The sequence below is a fragment of the Stenella coeruleoalba genome (genome assembly GCF_951394435.1).
Source record: "Stenella coeruleoalba genome assembly, chromosome: 7".
Taxonomy (NCBI): domain Eukaryota; kingdom Metazoa; phylum Chordata; class Mammalia; order Artiodactyla; family Delphinidae; genus Stenella; species Stenella coeruleoalba.
Genome location: NC_137153.1, coordinates 80,566,322 through 80,588,595, shown reverse-complemented (window position 1 = coordinate 80,588,595; position 22,274 = coordinate 80,566,322). Strand labels below are relative to the sequence as shown.

The 22,274-nt window shown below is 42.4% G+C and overlaps 1 protein-coding gene across 3 annotated transcripts in view; it reads left to right on the top strand.

Moving 5' to 3' along the window:
• Window positions 1–22,274, top strand: part of GNA14 (G protein subunit alpha 14) — a 202,532-nt gene that overhangs the window by 20,007 nt on the left and 160,251 nt on the right. Inside the window, exon 1 of one of the 3 annotated variants that reach the window (XM_079927169.1) lies at window positions 5,642–5,989. The exons of the other annotated variants lie outside the window; for them this stretch is intronic. Coding sequence (XP_079783295.1) covers window positions 5,779–5,989 — 211 coding nt within the window. The 5' untranslated portion in view covers window positions 5,642–5,778. Of the gene's footprint in view, window positions 1–5,641; window positions 5,990–22,274 lie in introns of those variants that run through there. 3 annotated transcript variants of the gene reach the window in all.

Below are 22,274 nucleotides of genomic sequence, written 5' to 3'. Positions count from 1 at the left end.
TGAGCAGGGGCTACTCTTTGTTGCGGTGCGCAGGCCTCTCGTCGTGGTGGCCTCCCTTGTTGGGGAGCACGGGCTCCAGGCATGCGGGCTTCAGTAGTTGTGGCATGCGGGCTCTAGAGCACAGGCTCAGTAGCTCAGCGGTTGCGGCGCACGGGCTTAGCCGCTCTGCCACACGTGGAATCCTCCCGGACCAGGGCCCGAACCTGCGTCCCCTGCATTGGCAGGCAGATTCTTAACCACTGTGCCACCAGGGAAGCCCTTGATTTGTTTCTTATTCCTTCACCTTTTGTGGCTTGCAAAGTTCAACCCAACCAAGAAGATGTACAGTCTCAGCCTAAAAATCAGCCACCAGGGAAGTCCCTACTGTCACTGAACTTTAAAGAAGAAAAACTTAGATCTCAGATTCAAGAGATGAGAGCTATCAGGTTGTTTCTTAAAGCTTGTCTATATTCTGCTTTTGATATTCTGTGTTTGAACATATCAGTCTAATATTGTTTATACGTTTCTTTCCTTTCAATAGAAACACTAAGCTATTTAAGAATGAGTTAATTCACCCTATTTCATCCTGTTCTTGAAATATAAAGCCCTTGTCACAAACCATAAGCCTACCCAAACCTCTACCAACTGTAAGCCTTCAAAGCAAGTGTTTGGGTTTAAATGCTTCTTCTTGGTCTAAAAGTTGACTGAATCACCCCCTTTAATATCTTCTCTCTGCCTTTGTATTTGTCACTGTGGAATTGCAGACTGACTACAGGTAGCTGATGGGTGAGGAACCTGCTGGAACTTTCCCTGACCATTTTCAAATTACCGTTCATTTAGGGTAATGAGGAAGTCTTTCTGCCTTGCCTCAGTTAATTTGTGTCTGTGTTTGAGGATAGACTGGTGGAAGAAATGTGGAGGAGGCTTTGGTTTATTTGACATAAGCTCATCGGAATAGGATTGGACACTAAAGGTAGTGACTATCAATTAGGCATGGCCCCAGTGAAGCCAATTTGTGTGTACACATACACACACACACACACAAATACACACATACCACCACCACCACAACTACCACCAGAGAATTTGCGTTTACAAGGCAATTTGAATTTGCCCTTAGGAGAATTAAACCAATTCTATCTGCAATGTAATTATATCTTGGTGCAAACCAGAAAATGGCAAAATTTATTATCCAACAAAAGTATATTCATTTGTCTAAAGTGTTCATTTTGAGCATCTAAAATTTCTGTTTAAAGTCACCTTGCTCTTTAAGGAGAATCATATTGGTCAAAACAGAAAGGGTTTTGTTTTTAATTATTATGATTCACAAAACTCAAAGAATACCTTAATTTATATTATGACATCTGGTAGGGCAATAATTAGAAATATTATTTCTGATTTGTATTTTTTCCAGAATTGTAAACAGTTCCTTATTTCATCTGATAATCACCTGTTTAATGAATTGCTTTTCCCTTTAATACTTTCCACCTTTCGACTACCTGAAAAAGCTGGTTGTTGTCTAAATGCTTGTGGATGAATTGCCAGAAATCTTTGGTGTAGGTCCCAGAATGGCTTCTATTTTGCAGTGTGATCCTGGGCAAGTCATAAAGGCCTAGAGGCTCCTCAATGGTAAAATGAAGAGGCTGGATTCAGCAGCTCTGAGTTCCTGTGGTAACTCTTCAGCCATAGTGGAAGTGTTACCTTGATCACTCGGGGCAGAAACTGTGTGTGTGTGTGTGTGTGTGTGGCCTGCCTCCAGCATAACTGAGGAAATAGTAGCTGGTTGCTGTTTGCCTGGGTGACAAGTGACAGAAATAGAATTCTTCATATTCCTTTGTTCTCTGTGTTTGTATTTTCAAGTAACATGAGACTTTACATATGCGTTAATCTCAGGATATCAGAACAGGTTTGTCAGGGACAGAAATGTATTGAATTGGTAATCTAACTGGAACTTCTGATTGTAGAAATATCTGTTGATGTAAAAATGACTCCTGGGGGGTGGGTAGGTGAAATGGGTCCAAAGGTATAAGCTTCCAGGCATAAGATAAATAAGTCATGGGGATGTAGTGTACAAAATAAATAAACAAACAAATAAGTAATTAAAATGACTCCTGAACTAACACTATTTGTCATTAGCCAAAAACTTTCTAGCCTTCAATTTACTATAAAGCATATGAACATTTAATAATAATAATGGCAGTAAACTTACATAACACTGTTTATATGTCAAAAATGATTATAAGGGTTTTATATCTATGAATTCATTTCATTGAAGCATGCAGTATACTTTTTCCACTTTACTGATGAGGAAACTGAGGGTAAAGAATGATTAAATGAGTTTCCCAAAGTCACTCACTACTAGATGTGAAGCTGGGATTTGATTGACCAGGCAGTTTGATTCCAGGGGCTCCTTACTTTTCTTATGGCTCTTCTCTTCTCCTGAATCACCCTGAAGAATCACCTGAAGAATCACTGTAGGACACCCATGGTTGGATTAGCCAGTGGAAGGAAGTCCAAGTGGAGGCAGAGGTCTGGCACGCGATTCTGGGTCTTCCATTACAGTGCAGTAATGTACTTGCTTTGCAAAGCAAGTGCAACTTGCTTTGGGCAAGTCATCTAATCTCGCCAGTGGTCTGTAATGGAATAGAATGTGAATTGCAAATGTGAGCCACACATGTATCAATAACTTACAATTTTCAAGTAGTCACATTTTTTTAAAAGTAAAAAGAAACAGGCAAAATTAATTTTACTAATATATATGTATTATATATATGTTTTTTTGTCATTTAATCTAATACGCCAAAATATAGTCATTCAACATGTAGCCGATAAAATGTATCAATAAGATATATTCTTTTTTTTCATATTAAATCTTTGAAACCTGGTGTATATTTTACACTTACAGCACATCTCAATTCAGATTATCCACACATTGGGTTCAATGACCCCATATGGCTAGTGGCTACCCTATGGGGTCATTAAACGGTTAATATGTGGATAATATGGGACAGCACAGCTCTGAACCCTTGGGAGCTCCTGTAAAATGAGACCATGGTGATGGATGATCACTAAAACCTCAGCTCTGAAATTCTAGGAATCTATGATGAGAAACACCTGTACCACTTAAGCTGCTTACCGCGAGATGACTTGTTTCTTCCCTGCTTAAGTAGCATGGAGAATGCATTCTAAGATAGAGAATTTTTTTCACCGTTGAATTCTTAAGACTCACAAAGGCAGTATAATGTCAAGATAGCGTGTACATACCAAAGAAGGATTTTCAAAAAGTAACTGTGCTTTAGTGGGTAAAAAAAATAATAAAAGTCAATTATTGATATTTTCGCCGCAAATGTCTGGAAGCTTGCTGTCATCCAGGTCCTGTTCCAGGCCTCTGGGACTGAGAAGAGAACAATTTGAAGCCTCTGCTCTCTTGGTGCTTACACTGTAGTGAGACAATAAATAGATACGTGGGACGATTTTAAGTTAGGCAAGTACCATGAAGAAAAATAAAGCAGAATAAGGGGTTAGAGAGGGGAGACCTGGGGGATCAGTGGGTCTAGTTTTGAAAGGAAGACTTCTCTGAGGAGGTGACTGTTGAGGGGAGATTGGGTTGAGAGATGGGACAATCTGCGTGAAGACCCAGAGAACAGGGACCAGGGAGTGACAGAGTGTTCTAGGCGGGGGAGACAGCCTGAGGTGGAAATGGGCTCAGCGGGTTTGAGGAAGAGCTGAAGGCATTGAGTTGAGTGAGAGAGAGGATGACAGGAAGCATGGTTGGGAAGCAGCATTTTGGATTTCAACTTAAGTGCTGTGAGAGGCCAAGGGAGAGCAGTGATTAGCAGAGAGAGAGGTGATTTGATTGTCTTTTTAAAAAGAACACTTGGACTTCCGGACAAAGAGTAGACTGTATCTGGTAAGAGTAGAAGCAGGAGGACCAATCAGGAATCTATGGAATTGTTGAGGTGATCTGTCATGGTGACTTGCCTGGCATAGGAATGATGGAGGTTGACTGAATTGGTTAGATTTCGTATGTGTGTTGAAGGTAGAGTTGATTGGAAGTGTTAATCAATGGCCCAGAGGTATCCAAGGGCAGAATCAGATGATCCCTGGGCTTTTGGCTTGACCGACCCAGCCAGTGGCGATGCCATTTACTGAGGTGGCTGAGAGTAAGTAAGGGGAAGATGGGTTTGGCAGCAGGGAGGGGGACAGAGAATCAATAGTTTTGGTTGTAGACATTTTCAGAGTGATGTCTACATATGAATGTAGACGTCAGGATTAAAATTGAGGCTAGAGAGATCCTCTTCATCTTAGATATCTGGAGAGAGGATTTTGCTCTGACACAGGGAGCTGGAAGTAGAGTTACTGCTTCATCTGGGCACTGACTCTAATTTTTTCCCCAGGATAAGGATGAGGCCTTGATGATGCTTAGCTCTGGATAGTGATATGCGTAACAGGGCCGGGGATCGTGACTTAGATAAAGAAGTATTTTCCTTTTATTGCTGCAGGTCTTGGTTCTGTGCTTGGGCAAGAGCTGTAACCAGCAATAATAATCAGATGCTGAGCATGCTTGCCTGTACAAGGTGTTAAATATTGAAATATTCTTGTACCAACTGGTAAATAGCCATTAGCCTGAGTGCTCAGTCCTCTTTTTTTTTTTTTTTTTTTTTTTTTTTTTTTTTTTTTTTTTTTTTTGGTGGTATGCGGGCCTCTCACTGTTGTGGCCTCTCCCGTTGCGGAGCACAGGCTCCGGATGCGCAGGCTCAGCGGCCATGGCTCACGGGCCCAGCCGCTCCGCGGCACGTGGGATCCTCCCGGACCGGGGCACGAACCCGTGTCCCCATGATCGGCAGGCGGACTCTCAACCATTGCGCCACCAGGGAAGCCCGCTCAGTCCTCCTGATGTTGTCACCCTAGCCATCAGGGCCTCACCTCTGGAATATTCCACATCTCCCTGTACTTAGCAACTAATAAGTAATGCCTCACACAGCGATTAGCTTCCTTGGCTCCATTCCAGCCACTAGAGTGGACCAGCATCTGTTCTGATTGGTCAGCACCCACGCCACGCCATAAGCATTGTTAAATATTTTGAGTATAACGCATGGTTCTACCCCTGGGTAGGCCATGACCAAGCCATGTGAAGTTAGGAAGAGTCACCTTCATGGACCAGTCTCTTGCAAATAATTCAGGGTGCTGATGTCCTTGATCTCTTGCATGAATTATGTTTCCATTCTACCTTACTATTCCATGAACACTGCACAACACGTTTTACAGTAACCATTGTCTGGGTTGACAAGGCCTGACATGCTTTGCTTACATCCCAGCATGAATACTACAGTGGGCACTCTCTGTCTTGTCTTACTCTGTGGCCAAGAACTATGAGATTTCAGACAGACCCTTTAATCGTTTATTTCACATTTGTACCATAAACCAAACTTATCTTGGTTCCAAGACCAGGATAAAAAATATCTGAGTTACTACATTGAAACAAGAGAAGATCTTGTTCTTTCCTTTTGACTCCACGTTATCTTTTATACTTTGAGCTGTCTCTGATAAAGTATGAAAACAAAAGCAAAACTGATGATTCTGTTGTACTTTGAGGGCTTGCATGCAAAATGAAGCCTTAGATATGATAAAATTCTTCACTCATAATTTAACTAAATATATATGTACACACATATATAAAAAATGGTATGTATAATGTGCAATAATTTTTATGTATAATTTATATATAATAATATATAATTTTACATCATTTTCCACCACCAACACTGAGTTCGGGGATGTTCTGAGTACAGACTGTGCATGATGATAAACAGGTTGGTGAAGGGACTTGGGTTGAGGGAGAGTGTGGACTCAGCTCCTTCTTGGTCATCCTGTTCTGAAGGAGGGTCCCGTCTCCTTAGAGACCTGGATGAAGGTCTACAGCTGGATGAAGCACACGCTGAGGGCTTGGTGAGGGAAGGGCCAAAAGTGCTGTTTCCTGAGGGCTGGGCTTGGGAAAGTTTTCCTGGAGGTAAGAGAACTGATCAGGACCTTGCCATGTCGGAGGTACTTAAATAAGGAGACAAAGAGAGAAGGCACTTGCCATATTCTAGACCATAAATAAGTGTTTCTTAAGATTGATTTCCCTTTAATGGCTTAAAAGCCATTCTCTCCAGACATCCCAATTAACTTGGGATAATTTCTGAGAAGTGCTGGGAGAGTTCTCTAGAAGTTAATGGCTAATTTGGAGACTGATGGACTCAAGCGGCCATCACATTTGTTACTGGGTCGAGGTTCGATGATGGTGCTCCAGGCACATTTGTTTCAGCCACAAATCCATTTGCCTTAATTCCACAGGCAGTAGAGAACTTTCTCTGTGCCAAGAACTGTGGGTACAGAGAAGAGTAAGACTGACAAATGTTAAGTGGATTTTTGGTTAAATTAGACTTTTCACCCCCACCCCCACCCCTGCTCCGGTCTTTCCAAGTTTATGACCATTTAGGAGGCAAGCTGGCTTCCGCTGCTTTAAATGCTTTTGGCATTTACAGTAAATTATGATTGTGGGAGTATTTGCAATCTACCACCGCTGGCTCTTTCTTTGAGGACAAGACTTTTTTACTAGGTCAGCCAGTAGCTCTCCCTGGGAGCATCTAGCATCTAGCTCTCCCGAGAAAATGCTAAAGAAGCAAGGCAGACCAAGTTGATGTATAATACAGAACTGAAGTGGGGAAGAGGAAAGACAGAGAAAAACCATGCGCTGTATGGCAGGGCGCTTTTTGGGAGGGAGGTTTCAGTTTAGGAGGATTTCAGAGAACATTTTCTGTGTGGAAGATATTCAGAGGAACAGTGATGAGAGAACATTTTGAAAATTAACAATATACCTCCCCTTTGGCACTTTATAAAGGTTCAGAAAGAATTGGAAAATAAAACAGGTATTAGTTGCCTCACTGTGTTTATGTGAATGTGACACAATGTCAAAACTGAGCTGCCTGGGGCCCCAGGACTTTTTGAGGAAATTCACTGAAAAAACAAAGACGTGGGGCTCTGACCCAGATGTCCCAAGAACTGAGGACCCAGAGTAGTTTGGGCGACCCCTGTGTGACAGTGACACTGAGATGGATGGGACATATGTCTAATTTTGGTCATTGCAATGTGGGTGGATGTGATGTGCACTATTTCCGTGTATTAATTGGGACATTAGGAGATACTTTTTTTAAAGTCATTAGAGGGAAATCCATCTTAAGGGAGGTTTATTTACAGTTTTCTCTCTTTTTCTGCTTAGGCGAGTATCACCTATTCGGCAGTAGTAAATCTGGCGCATAAAAAGACCTCCCATTCACAATCCTCTTTATTTCCTATAGTCATCTTTGAAGCCATTAGTTGCAGAGTGTATGGCTACAAGATAAACAGTGCCTTGTGACCTGAGTTACCACTTAGAGGAAAGCTGCTCAACGACGAGCACCTGCGTTAGACTTCGTATGCATGAGTAAAAACTAAATGTCATTGTGTCAAGTCACTGAGATTATGGGATTTTTTGGTTGCTGTTGTTACTGCAACAGAGCCTAGCCTACTGTGACTAATACCCTCTATTTCCAAGCGGGAAGTACAGCAGTAACCTCTCTGCTACTCTCACTGACTAACCACTCCACTAGCTGCTGTTTCTTTCCGCACACTGTGGGAGAAACAGCTGCTTATCCTAGTGAATATATTCCTCTCATCTTCAATGTGTTTTACAAAAGGATTAAACTATTAACGATGCTGCTTTGGCAACCGGAAAAGGAGATAAAGTATTGGGAACAATTTAGTGGCAAATCATCAGCGCATACCAGATTATGGTAGAATTTTCCTGAAGCCATTTCAGATTCTACAAGTTTAGCTTATGAATGAGCGAGTCTTTGTCTTCCTTTCTTTTGCCCCGTGTCTTCGTATTTGTTTGCATTTTAGATTTTGGTATTTGCTTTTTAGTTTTATTTATTTGTTTCCCATTTTTCCTGGTTTCCGACTCAAAGAACATGAGAATCCTTGTGGAGATATTTGGGAGATAGGGATAGTGTTTGGAGCTACCTACCCTCCCAGGTTAGTAGGAATGATGTCTGGAACAGGATCTTGGGGGAAAACCTTTTCCATGGTTGTCTCACTTTGACTACCTGCTAGTTATGGTCTTTTGGTGAAGATTTTGATTTTGGTTCTTTGAATGAGTATGATCTTACTTTTTCTTTCCTGTCAGAGGCAAATTGGTAGACTGTGGAAGAACTCAGTTTTTGGTGTCTATATTCCAATTGTCACTTACTGTCTATGTGACCCTTAATAAGTAACTTGAAGTTTTAGGACTCTATTTACTTTCTTATTTGTAAAATTAAAAAATATATATGTATTTAGCATAGCTTCTGGTTTATTATGTCCATTAAATAATAACTCTTGTTGATATTATTATCAGTGAGAATATTACCTGTTGTTTCCTCTCTAGCTTTTTCTTATGTTGATGTTTCTTAAGTTGTAGCCTTGATCATAGGTCTTTGTATTTTGCATTTTGGGGGCACGTGAAGTTTAGAAGCTTCCAGATTATGAGAGCATTCTGATTAGATTTGTGTCCACAATGGCAGCTCAATGTAGAAATCTAAAGGATAAATGCTGTTTGGATTACTCAAAATAGTCTTTTCCATTTTTAACTTCAGCAGGCTGTGTTGGGTACATCAAGAAGGACAAGTTACTAAAATCCACCAGTTGCAGAAAAATGAGTTATAATTTTCATTGCCTTGTCTTTGCTTCCTTCTTTTTCTCTGGAGATCACGTGTGTGTGCAAGAGAGGGGCTGGAAAGGGGGCAGTACAAAGGAGGACCATTAAAGCCAAGGGAGATTCATTGTCCGAAATCTGTTTTCCACCTCCATGGCCATTCTTGGGAGGTAATTTCTCACGGACCTCTCCTGTTTCTGAATGTCTTGGAAGCAAGGCACTAACTGTCCTTTCCTTGGACTTTCTTTTCAAGGATGTTGGTATAACGGTCTTGAAAGATAGTGTCTTTCTCCAGAGTAAAGGGCAGGCCTGCTTACTGCCCACTCAAAAGATTCAGGTTTCCTAAGCTCAGAGCTCCTCTCCTGTAATGAAACCACAGAGCTTTCAGGCATCCATCTGGCCCGTCCACATAGCTCCCTTGGGATGTTGGGGCAGAAGAACTGCCCGTCCACATAGCTCCCTTGGGATGTCGGGGCAGAAGAACTGATACAAATATTCGGGTGCTTATGCTTCTTTCAATGCTTTTTGTAATAGAGTCCTTTGTCTCTGACCCTGGAGTTTCATGCCTTCTCCCAGCATCTGTGAAAACTGTGGCAGGCTAACTTGCTAACTTGCAAGTAGGGTAAAATCCCATACCCTTCTTAGTTCTTGACAGCCACCACTGTAGTCCCAGTCTTCTAGCTGCCTTAAAACCACTTGAGGATAAAACAAAGAAACAAACAAAAAACAACCACTTGAGAATAAGGCAGAGTAAAACAAATGTAACTGGATCTAAGCCCTGAGCCATGCGGTTCGTTCTGAGTGTGTCTTTATCCACTTACTTCTTATTCTTCTGTTCCTCCTTTCCTCCTAATTCTGCATTATTAAGTCTCCAGTTTGACAAGGGCAAAATCATCCTTGAAGGATGGGGGAGGAGAAAATGCTTAGGGAGTGAAACCAGAATCCTTTTTAACACAAGTGAGAGGGGGAGAATGGGTGGCATTCAGATGTTAATCGTCTCTGTCCCATTACAAGCAAGAGTCCAGTCTTCTTACATCTCACAAATATTTCCAATAGATGATTATTGTTTTTCTTTGCTCTGGTCTATAATATTATAACAGAATTATGTATCACAAGTAGTTTATTTGGTTGCCTGCTCTTGATCAAACTCATATAACTATTGGCACTAATGAATAAATGGCCTTTTTAGCTTTAAGTTTGTGAGTGTTGAGAAGCATGTTATAGACTGCATGGCTGTGTGCCCCCTCCCCTGCCACACCCAATTCATATGTTGAAGCCATAATCCCCAGTGGGATGGCATTAGGAGATGAGCCTTTGGGAGGTTAAATAGAGGTAGATGAGGTCATGAGAATGGGGCCCTGGTCTAGTGAGATTAGTGCCCTTATAAAGAGACACTAGAGAGCTTGTTCTCCGTCTGTCTGTCTGTCTCTCTGTCCCCCATGTGAGGATACAGTGAGAAGGCAGCCATCTACAAGGTAGAAAGAGAGCTCTTGCTGGGAACCAAATTGACCAGGACCTCCCAGCCTCCAGAACCATGAGAAGTAAATTTCACCCAGTTGTTTAAGCCACCCAGTGTGGTATTTTGTTATGGCAGCCCTAAGAACTGAATATAGAACAGGAAGCAGGCATTGAAGAGACGTTAAACAGAAAATTTCATGAGGGTCTTTGGAGTTGGTCTCCCTGGGAAACCTTCTGGTTTTCCCAGCCATTCTTTATACCAGGTTCAGGTGTGTGAGGCTCAGATGATGTTAATCTGCATTAAGATAGTCTGAACGAGTTTGGCCCAGTATGCCCTCCTCAAGAACCTTCACTATGCTATATCAACTCCCATACATACTTACTTGAATCATCTGCCTCAGACAGTGCTTCTGTCAAGCCACTCTCCCTGCTCATTGATTTATAGTGGTTTCTGTTTGTAGGATTCATCAGTAATCACTTATTATTCTGATTTCTTACTAGCGCCTTCCCAGCATGTCACTTGATACCTCTGTCTGTATGAGCCAGTGATTAATTTGAAATTCTCTTATTCTACTTCTGTGGTAACCTTTCCTTTCTTTTATTATCGTAGACTTTTGACCTTGAAAGAATCTCAAATAATTCCATGCAAATCCATTGTTTTCCAGATAAGGAAAGGAAATTGTTTTAGCTTGAGCTGCTATAACAAAACACCATAGGCTGGGTGGCTGAAATAATGGACATTTATTTCTCAGACTTCTGGAGGCTGGGAAGTCCAAGATCATGGTGCCAGCATGGTTGAGTTCTGGTGAGAACCCTCTTCCTGGCTTGCAGATGGCTGCCTTCTTGCTATATCCTCACATAGCAGAGAGAGGACGTTCTGGTATCTCTTCTTAGAAGGACACTAATCCCATCATGGGGGCTTCACACTCATGGCCTTGTCTAAACCTAATTACCTGTCAAATGCCCCACCTCCAGTAACTGTCACATTGGGGGTTAGAGATTCAACATATGAATTTTAGGGACACACAGACATTTAATCCAAAACAGAAGGCTTAGGGAAGTTGAAGCTTTTGAGCCATACAGCATTTTTCCTGTCTCAACATCTACTCGGAAAATGACTCCTCCATGAACTCTAACTAATTAAGCCCTTTATAGCCCATTTGATGGCAGCATTTATGCAGCAATTCTCTTTTGAGCTTCACTAAGACACAGTGGGTATGCTAATATGCAGGAGACACAGCATCTGAAAACAGAGATCTCATTTTTGATATTCATTATACTTGTTTTAATGATAATGGCCATCTACCTCCTGAAAAGAAGGGGGCTATGCATATTAATGAAAAAAGAATTCAAGAGGTTGATATTCTGATTTTGCATCATCACAGGAGACTATTTATTAACTAGTTGTTCCAAAAATAACAACCAGCATAATGCGTCTATAGGGAGAAATGTTGCTTGACTTCAAAGAGATTTGTACATATGTGTACTAGAAAGATTTAGTAAGAATGAGATTTTTTTATCCTGGTAACAAGAAAACTACTTTCTCAGAATGTATTTTTTGGTTGGAGATAGCCTTTTTTTTCCTTTTTAGAAAACAATGGCTTTTAATTGTTGGTGATTTATCCACATCAATGATATATTGCCTTCTCCTGGGTCAAGGCCTTAAAAAGAGAGAATAGTTTTCTTCCTTTTTTGGAGAATAATGAAGCACTTACAGTGTTTCTGTTTCATTTCACGGCTGCCCACCCACCAAAGAATCTAGCTCATCTTGCTCTGGCAAACGTTTCCTGAATTACTTCATTGTTTGAATGGCTCCCCCTGCCACCACCCCGCCACACCATTAACAGGAAAGGGAGCTGTCTCTCAACAGAGTGTATTAAACCTACCGAGACTTGCTCTTTGCCAATGGATAGTCTTCTATCAGGTTTTGTTTTGGAATGGAAAAATAATGCTGCTTATGATAGGATCCGAGGACTTGGAAGGAATTTAGAAATCGTATAGTTCAACTTCATTATTTCAAGCTGAGGTTACTGGGACCACGAGAAGAAACTTGCTAATTAGTAAAGCATCAGAACTAGAACCAAGAGTCCTTGGCTTCCAGCTCAGTGTGGTTTCTGACCCATGATAGTGGCCTCTTTTCTCATTGGATGGGTCTTTGTCAGCTGTATTTCATCCTGGTCCGTGATAAGTGACAAACAAAAGAGCAACTCTCTTGGCAGCGTTCCTGCCATAATTCTTTTTTGAGCCTTCTCTGTGATGCAGAAATGACTTGTCTCACTTGTCTGTGAGACAAGTCACCAGAAAACAGGAATCTTGGCCTCTTGAAAATTTCCATACTTACTGATCATTTCTTTGTGCCAGACACAGTGTAGGTCCCAGGGTCAAGTTGGCATTCACACAGCCGTCAGTAACTATCATGTGCAGTGAACACTTTTTTTTTTTTGGCTATGCAGCTTGTGGGATCTCAGTTCCCTGACCAGGGATTGAACCCGGGCCACGGCAGTGAAAGAGCCGAATCTCAACCGCTAGACCACCAGGGAACTCCCTGCAGTGAGCATTCTTGCTTAGACTCTTCTTGAAAAAGAAAGAAGGAAGAAAAGAAAATTCTGACAGTGACTCTAGTTTATGAAGGTCTCTGGTAGTCCAGTGGGGAAACGATAGGGACTTTCTGTGCCTTAAAATGCAGAGATCCAGTACATGAAAAGAGAGAAACATGAGTGAGTCTTAACCTGATTTCTGTGTTAATCTTCCTCTTTGAGTTAGCCCAAGTGAAGTTTCTCTGGGATTTCCAGCCTCCTCTTCCATCACCTTTTCACCTTACACCAGTGTTTTTACTTCATGTCATTCTGCTTCCTTGGTAAGAACTACAGGACTGCCAGGTGGTTAGTGATGAGGGAGAACCAGATGTCATGTTTTCAGACAGTATCTGTGGAAATGTAGACTTGTGAGGGTGGTCAGCTGGTCCTGTTGCCCACGTGACCAGTTTCACCTTAGTGACTGTCTGAGTAGGGAACAGCATCCACCCTGAATTCTACTCTTCTCTGCTGACTTGGAACCTCTCCTTAGGGCTTTGCCAAAATGAGAGCAGCTCAGCCTCAACCTTTGAAGTTCTGCCATTTTATAGGATTTCGGGAACATCTATTTCCACCAGATATTTGCTTTCTTCCAAATACAAAGCACGGGACTATCATCCTGTGAGACCTTGTCATACTGTGGTTTTGGACATAAGCAGAACAGAACATCTCAATTTTTTTTACCCAAGTGTCCTTAGCCGCAGAGGAGAATGAAGGAGGAACCCCAGGCACTTGGGCATAAGTTCAAGGTAACTCAGCAGGAAATATCTCTGAAGTCTTATATTTACAAAAATGAATAGGGATTTTACATTAAGCTCTAAAACATTCCCATATTAAAAATAACATTTCAGATTAATTACAGTGAGAGACAGAGACTTTCTAGATGTTTCCTTTGTGGCTTTGTGAACCCAGCACACTGCTGGCTGCCCTTGGGTTTCTCTTTCCCCGTTTAAGAAGCACAGACCCAGGCTAGTACTTGAGTTCTTCCTGTTTTCCTGGGACTGTAGGAACCTGGGGTCGTTCCTGATAACACAGGTACATGTGGTTTGGGGCCTGCATCAGTGGCTCTTAGACGACAGTCATCAGACCAAACCTGTCACACGCCACCCACTCTCCATTTTCCATACCCCAAAACTGTCACAGTGATGTAGCCAGGAGGAGGGGCATTGCTTTTGTAAGAGTAAGAAGTGATGCCTAATTTTAATACAAATGTTATTGTATTTGTATTCTTCATGGGAGAATGTAAGTGGGCCCATAAAACGGAAATCAGTGTGAGCCTGCTGACTGTGAGAAGAGCTTTGTGGGCCAAACTTTGACGGCCACAACAAAGGCAATAAAGAGTTGTCAGCAGGCAAATATGATCCAGGACGTGGAGGGCCTTTATGAGTTGGGTGGCAGGTGAAATGATGTTCAAGACTTGTTACGTAACTTGCAGGCCGGTACAAAATCAAAATGTACAGTCCCTTGTGCCAAAAGGATGAAGAATGTCAAGGTGGCAACAGTAGAGCGTTAAACTAAGCCCGGGGCCCTTCTGAGCGGGAAGCGCTGGGCAAATCGCACAGCTCACCTGCCATGCGGCTGGCCCTGATAAAGCTTCTTCAGTTGGGAAAGTTCTGGGTGTAGCAAGAGTGTAAAGGAAGAGATCATAAATACAAAGATTCCAGGAGAAAAAAGGGAAAGAGAATGACACAAGGAACAAAGGTGGTGGGGTCGGCTGTAAGCACCGATGAGTAATATCCTAGTAGACAGAGTAAGACCTCCACAGAGCACGAAATTGGTTGGTTAATTAATCGCAAGGTTCCCTTTCACACCATTCGTTGAAACTCATTGGCAGTTGTATTTGCTTTGAGGTCAGAGAACCATGAATGAGCCACTACTATTTGTTTTGTCCACCTTGGAAAAGAATTTAGTCTGTAGTGTGGAGAGATTCAGGGAATTGGCATGGACGATGCTTTCCATGTCTTAAATAATGGAAACTTGAACATCTGTGAACTATAAAGGGCTGTGAGCATAATTCAAGCCTTAGGGCAGCCAGTAATCAAATGCAGTGCTCGTTTATTTGTTCAGGCAATACCATTAATGGGGTGAGAGGCCAGACTCATACATAAATAGGAGCAGGCAGGGAAGGTTGACGTGTGAGGCGATGAGGGGCAACAGTGACTCAGGCAAGCCAGAGAGCGTGGAGCCTGCTGAGAGATGCTCAGAATCAAGTGATTCTGAAATACAGCGAGGACTGAGCAGAATCCTCCAAAAGGTGAGGTTTCATTGGTTGGCCATCAGTTTACAAGCCCTGATAGACGAGTCACTGAGAAAAAGAAGACCCTTTAGTGGCTCGGGAAAGCACTGAATCATTATCTCCCAAGCAGGAGGCAGGCACGGGGCTTCTATTGTGCGTACGCACAGCCGCCTTCTGCTGTTCAGCGGCAGTGTTGTTCTGTGTCCCTAAGGTGGCTATAGGCTACTTTCATGATCTACTAGGGTTTAATTACTAATTGGGAAGCTCTTTTATTGCTGTGGGTAAACGCACTTCATTTTCATGATGTTTCTGCTTTGTGCAGCGCTACCTGCTCCTAAGAATGACATAGAATTATTTCTACGTAGAATAAACCCCTGTTGTTACAGGAGTATGTGTTGTTTTCCCATTTGAAAATATTGGAAATCCTAATTTCTAAAACATACAGTGTGCGGGGCCCGAGAGTTTGGTACCATCAGAATAAATGAGGGTTCTGTCTGTGAACACAGATGTTAGTGATTGATTAACCTTGAGTAAAAAAGATTCTTCCTTTGGCTTCTCTTTTGCCAAAGATCCCTGGATCTTGCCATCATTCGTACTGTGTTTTTCACACTTTGGTTCCTCATCTTGCTCTCTGAAATCCCTGAGTCTCTCAAGAGGTATTGCTTGAGTATGTTTTAGCAACTCTGGGTGTCATGTGACAAGCATAGAGAGTTTGTACGTTTCAGGCTGGGAAGGAGATATTGGAAGCCACAAGTTTCCGAGCTGTATCAAAGAGAACCCTCATACATTCCTGCGTACTCCAGGCATTAGCAAAAGGAGGAATCAATTGCTCTCAAATTTTCCTAAGGGAAAAAAAGGTTTAAAAAATCAATTTTACTGATAGAAGCTCTTGGTAAGAATACTTGAGTTCTCAGAGACTTGACCATCGTTAATTTTTACTGGTTTAAATTGTGATGAAAGGGGATGTGCTCTAGCTTTCCCCTCTTTCTCTCCATTAGGGAGATACAGAGTTTGGACATCATAATCAAATCTGGGCCTCCAGTACTTTTTTTAACTAGAGAATTGTGAAAAGCCCTCCAAACAAGGACCTTCAGACCATTTACAGCTAGATCTTAAACAAAACAGGAAGAGGAGTGTTGTTACCTCTCTTTTAACACCGAGATACTTTGTGGTGTAAATGCATACTGTATAGTTGCCTCTTTTTGTTTTGCTGGTTTAAAATTTTTCCTTTGTTTATTCCTGTCAGCAGCCACTATGTCCCAGGAAAGGGACACCTGTACCCTTCATCCTTGATGTTACTCGGTGTGACGGAGGATGATGGAAGGGATGTCTCACCAGGAGAAATGCCTCAGATTGAAGGAGGCCCAGTGGCAGCTGTCAGCTTGTGGTCCACACACCAACACATCCCTGCTTGACCGTTACAGGAAATAGACCACAAGAGACCAGGCAGGCTCCCCTGGGGTTGGCAGAGGCTGTGTCCTCAGGGCTGGGCTTATCTCAGTGATAAAACTGGTGGTATTTGTCCCCACTGTCCTCTGTTTTCCGTATGGCAATCAAATTTTGTTAACCAGCACAGGGCTGCAGTTAGACGCTACAGCGCCTTTGTGGGAATTAGGAAGGGTTGTCTCTCGGAGCAAATCCAGTGGCTGGATTCAGCCTGCTGGCCACCCTTTGTGTGAAGTGTGAGCTACCCACAGTCCCTTACAAGGATGCTCAGTATCACAGCAGAGGTGTCTAGCCTTTCTCCTCCCTACTTGAAATTTCTCTGTTGTGTGGCTTTTTCTTCCAGGGCCTTCATTTTCCTGAGTGACCTAATTACACAATGCATAAATTCAGACCAAGATGTTAATAGCGGTGGTTATTCCAGGCATGCAGTTGTATCGCCAGTGCTGTTTTCATTGTCCAGAATACTGTCTCCTGAGTTGACATCTGCTAAAAATCCTATTCATTTTGCAAGACTTAAGTCTAATATTAATTACTCTGTGGAAAAAAATCCTGACACTCTCATCTGAGTGAGTTTTCTTCTCTGAATGCTTGTAGTACTTGATGTGCTCATCTGTTTTCTTTTCTTACATTGCTTAATAAGTATTTTCGTATCAGTCTCCCCTAATAGGGAGATCCCCTTGAGATCAGAGGCAGTGTTACCCATTTTTATATCTCTGGCTCGTGGTTTATTATTTAGACATAAAGAGGTGCTCAACAAATAAATAGGAATCATGGTGTTGAATGAACTGATCAATCAGACTTAGTACCCACCACGGTGCTTTTCGCTTAAATAGGGGACGCCTGGAGACTACTCATTAAAGCAGCTAATCAAAGCATAGACAGCCCGAAGGACAGAGCCCTCCTGGCTCTTTGCCTGGAGCCCAGTCCGTGTTTTGCATTCCATTTGCGGTTGGATCAGGAATTAGTAAGAATTCTATAAAGAGTGGTTTTCATGCCTGTTTCTGGCTTTTTAGATTCCTTGAGCCTCAGAAGCGATGGGAACTTCCAAATATATGCTCGGAAATGTTTTGATTTCCTGGACTTGAGGCAAATTTACAGCTTACATTCGCTCAGCAGCGCTATTGATCAGGAAACACTTTCTGTGAGAGCTAAAGAGATAAAGTGAGAAACTACACAAGAGGTCAGAAATCACCACAGTCTTTGGTGACCAAAGAAGTCTTCATGGGAGTGGATTTTGAGCTAGATCTTGGAGGTCTTGAATGATGAGTAGAGTTTCTATTTGTTCATTCAACTGAGAAATAGTTATCTGACGTGTTCCATTCTGTCCTAGGATGTAAAGATACAAAGATGGCTCAGTCAGGAGTATGCTTGTGTTAGTTCCAAACTTTTGAGGTGGTCCAGCCCCTAAAAGTAATAGAGTTCTTTGCGCAACCTCATGAAATATTTTCCAAATTAACTCAACATGACTAAATGGGCTAAGTAATGTATCAGCCAGGTTTCAGTGCAAACAAAAGGAAAGAGGTTCCGCGTGTTCAAAAAAAGTTCTTTTTTAAATAAAAAAAGTTGTTGGAGCAAGTTAAAGGGAGAATTTTATCAAATATCTCATCTTTCTGTATATGTGGAAAAAATTCTACCAAGAAGGGCACTGGGGCTGGAACACCAGGCAAAACCAATATTTTAAAAACTTATTGAAGATGAGTCATAAAAAATAATCTTAAATTGAGGTAGAGGCTGTTCATCCAGTTCATCAACACGATTGGGTATGATGCTATAGGTTTTGTTTTCAAAGCTCAGTTTTGTCTTTGAAGTTATACTGTGTCCATTTGAAAGCCACTTAGTTAGAGCCATTTCTGCTAACTGTGTTCATCAATTCTCGAGAGAAGTTCAGGCTGTGGGATTAAAAGTTACGTGGTACAAAGGCAACATCTTTAGAAAGAACCTAAATGTGGACAAGATGTCAGCTTTGTCAGGGCAGTTCTGATGGGTCGAATTAGGTCCCGAGGAATGCTGTTTGAAGTGCGGCCAATAGCTATCAAATCATCCTTCAACAAATTCAACCAGGATTGAAATTCAAGACTTATTTCAAGATAATAAAATGGCCAGGCTTCCTTTTTCTCCCTTTTGGGATATTTTGGAATTACTCGAATCTCGTATTCCTGTTTCTTCCCCTGATGCTACCACCTGAAGTATATCCCAAGGAGCATTTCATCTCTTTTAATCACGGCAGCATCAGAAGCGCTCATTATGGGATGCTGGGGGGAGGAGGCATAGAAGAGAGCAAGAACCTGGGTTAAAAGGGAGCCTTTTGGATTTCTCAGTCAGGTCTTTATTTCTAATCCTAAGTAAAAACAGTCAACAAATATCAGGGTGTTATAAGCACCCTTTGGCCAGAAACAAAGAAATTAATGTAAAACACTGTCATCCTTCCAGAGTTTTTATCATCAGTTTGATGAACCATAGCTTAATTTCAGTCATTAAGAAAATGATATCCTTTCATTGATCCCTACGTTTATGTTTATACTTGATGCAGTGAATGACGTTTGCCTGGTGCCACTGTCTGTGAAGGATGAACTTAGGCAGACTGGCGTTCAGAGAGAAGCAAGTCATCACACTGAGGGGTATGAAGTGGCTTTGCATTTTTCTGTTCAGAAGCATCAGTGGTGCTGGACATTTTCATGCAGTGCACTGAGTGATGCGTTCATGGCCTCCCAGCCCGCAGGGGACATAACACCTCCCTCCCTGAAGGTCTGACTGAGCCCCAATGTACCATTTCCATTTTCCCTGTCCTGGGAGATAAACAAAGTCCTGTGCTTGGGCCATCTTCCAAAAGACTCATATCTTGTCTTTGTTTAAAAAAAAGATCAGCTCAGTCCACGAAGAGGCGCTTGTCTTTTGAAAACATCCCTGAAGGCCTTGAGTGCTTCTTTCCTATCTTTCTCTTGTCAAAATGGTTGCTATTTGAATTTCGCCACAGTAAAATTCATTTCCTGTTCGTGGCGCTGTCCAGATTTACTTTATCACACTCACATGCCTGTCAAGTGATAGCGTGGGTTAGTTGAGAGCAGCAGGAAGTGGAAAGGAAATGAGAGACACAGTGTTTTATAATCTCACAATCAGCGTTTGCTTTGAGAACAACAGTTCGGAAGGGAGTCGTACGATGGGCTGGATAAAAGCAGTGGCTTTGAGGAAGAATCCCACTGCTGCCTCTTCCTAACTGTGTGCTCTCAGGCTCAGGGAAGTTACATAGCCACTGGTTTCGTCTTCTGCAAGCTGTGTGAGCGTGCGTGCGTGCGTGTGTGTCGCACTCAGCACAGTGGATGTAGAAAGCCCGCCATAAACGGTAGTTATGTTAATATGAGTTAGGAGCTAAGAGGAATCACTGAAGGCATTTGTCACTGTGCTCGTGAGCTGTGATGGCCCATTTGGGGTAGAGAAGGCACAGTCCCATCTGTAATTGATTCATTTAGCTGTTTAAATCCTTGGTGAGCTAAACCAAGGAATAAATCTAGATGTTAATTTAACAAATGTTCATCTGGGGAACACAAATATAAAAGATGTGGCAACAGTAGCAGCCAGTCTAATGGGGGCATGACACATGCCGAGCAGCTATAGGGCTTAACTCGTGCCAAACCAGGGGTGTACAGTGTTGTGGTTTGGAAGTAGTCAGAGATTTCTTGCCAAAGGTGGCATTTGAGCTGGGCATTGAAGAGTGGGGGAAATTCTGGGGAAGGGTATTTCAGGCAGAGGCTTAGTTTAATCCCCTACACTTACACACAAAATGCTGGTCGCTTATTTTCTGTTCACTAGGGACTGTGGTATTTTTATTTTTATTTTTTTTATAGATAACACATTAGTATCTTCTTGCTTTAAATAAAAACAGAGTTGTTTGCACTGGGCATGGACTTATTGAGTGTAGGTTGCTGTACTTCCCCACACGTAGGGAAGATGCCATCATTGATGGGAAACTTGCATGAACCTGGCCAGGCCAAGGTCAAGCTCAGTGTCTTCCATTCTGAGCAAGGGTTGTTGTTACAAACTCGGTTAGGACTCAGGAGAGGGCTTCTCATGGCAGTTGACAAGTCCTTCAGTTCCTTTCACTTTTTATAAAGTCTTGACTTTTCAAAGTGGGTGTGGGACCCTTTTCAAGGTGGAAATTCTAGGGAAGAAGGTCGTTTTACCAAGACCAACTAGCTCTAGAGCGTTGATGTCATCTCAGCTCGCGTTCTTTAGAATCCAGCAGCCTACCCATGGACACCTGAAACTTTGGGTGTAAGACACGTTTTGATTTATTTTTAGTTCTTATCCTATTTAGGGCCAGCCGGAAACTAGAGCTGTAGGATGGTCCGTGGAAACGTACCTTTTCCTTCCGCTCCTCTGAGCTGATGTAGAGAGGGCTGAGAGTGCTGATGAAGTTCTGAAACTCGGACCATGCCTGTTTCTGCAGGGCAGGCATCATGTCACCTGGAACTAGAAGAACTGAGTATCTGGAAAAACGTCAACCTAGATTCAAGGAATGGGCCTGCCCAGTCTCTAAACTCAGAGTTCTTGTATTCTGACCCTTTTGAGGGTCCAACATGCAGCTGCTGAATTATTTCTTTATCCCTGTATCTGTTTCCAATTTATTTAATCTGTGCAGTGGTGTAATCTTACCCCCTGTCCACCCACCCCCTTGTGAGAAGACTCCAGCAAATGAGGCCTTGCTTGTGAATGAGCTTTTCAGATTCTGATGCTTTAGGCAAAAAGGAAGCAGTTCTAGGAAGTACTTTCTGAACGGTGAACAACTGTACAATGTAAGGTGCTTTTAGCATTATCAGACCATCTCATTTGCTCACTAGAAGGGAAGAGTTTAAAAAAAAAAAAAAGCTTGGGACGTCCCTGGTGGTGCAGTGGTTAAGAATCCACCTGCCAATGTAGGGGACACGGGTTCGTGTTCCACATGCCATGGAGACATGAACATGCCACAGAGCAACTAAGCCTGTGCGCCACAACTACTGAGCCTGTGCGCTAGAGCCCGCGAACCACAACTACTGAAGCCCGTGCGCCTAGAGCCTGTGCTCCACAACAAGAGAAGCCACCACAATGAGAAGCCCGCACACCACAACGAAGAGTAGCCCCCGCTCGCCGCAACTAGAGAAAGCTCGCACGCAGCAACGAAGACCCAACACAGCCCAAAATAAGTAAATAAATTTATTTTAAAAAAAATAGGGTTTTAAGCAAACTTTTAAAACTATGTACATATTTGACCTGGATTTGTTTTCTTTTGCTTTTTCTCTGTGTTGCCGATGTGTAATTGAATAGCACAGTTGAAAAGGAGAATCTGTAGAAAAGAGAGTGATTGTGATTCTTTGCAGGATGTGTGGTGACAGCCCTGATCAGAGCTTAGATGGTGCAGACCGACATGTTGCCATCAGTTCCCTCTCTCTCTCTCCCTCCCTCCCTCCCTCTCTCTCTCTCTCTCTCTCTCTCTCTCTCTCTCTCTCTCTCTCTCTCTCTCCCCCTCTCTCTTAAATATTAGGGGATGGATTCAAGCACTTACTGCTCTGCCCTGTGCAGGTCTACATACCCTTTCAGCTTTCAGAAGTTAGGAGCTTTTAGGGAGGGCGTTTGGTTCATACAAAATACAGTTTCAGCTTCCACCTCTGTAACTGGAGGCAATAACACTGCCTTGACGTTACCGTTTTTTTGTGAGCCTACAGGAATCATATCTCTGAAAATACACAGAACAAAATAAAGTGTTAACCAGATACAGAATTATTAACACATCTGCTATTCAAGAGTTTAAGGAATACTTTCCTGCAAATGAATCTAGGACAAAATTTGAAACTGGACATCAGGCTTATACGTGTGACTCTCTCTCCTTCCCTAACGG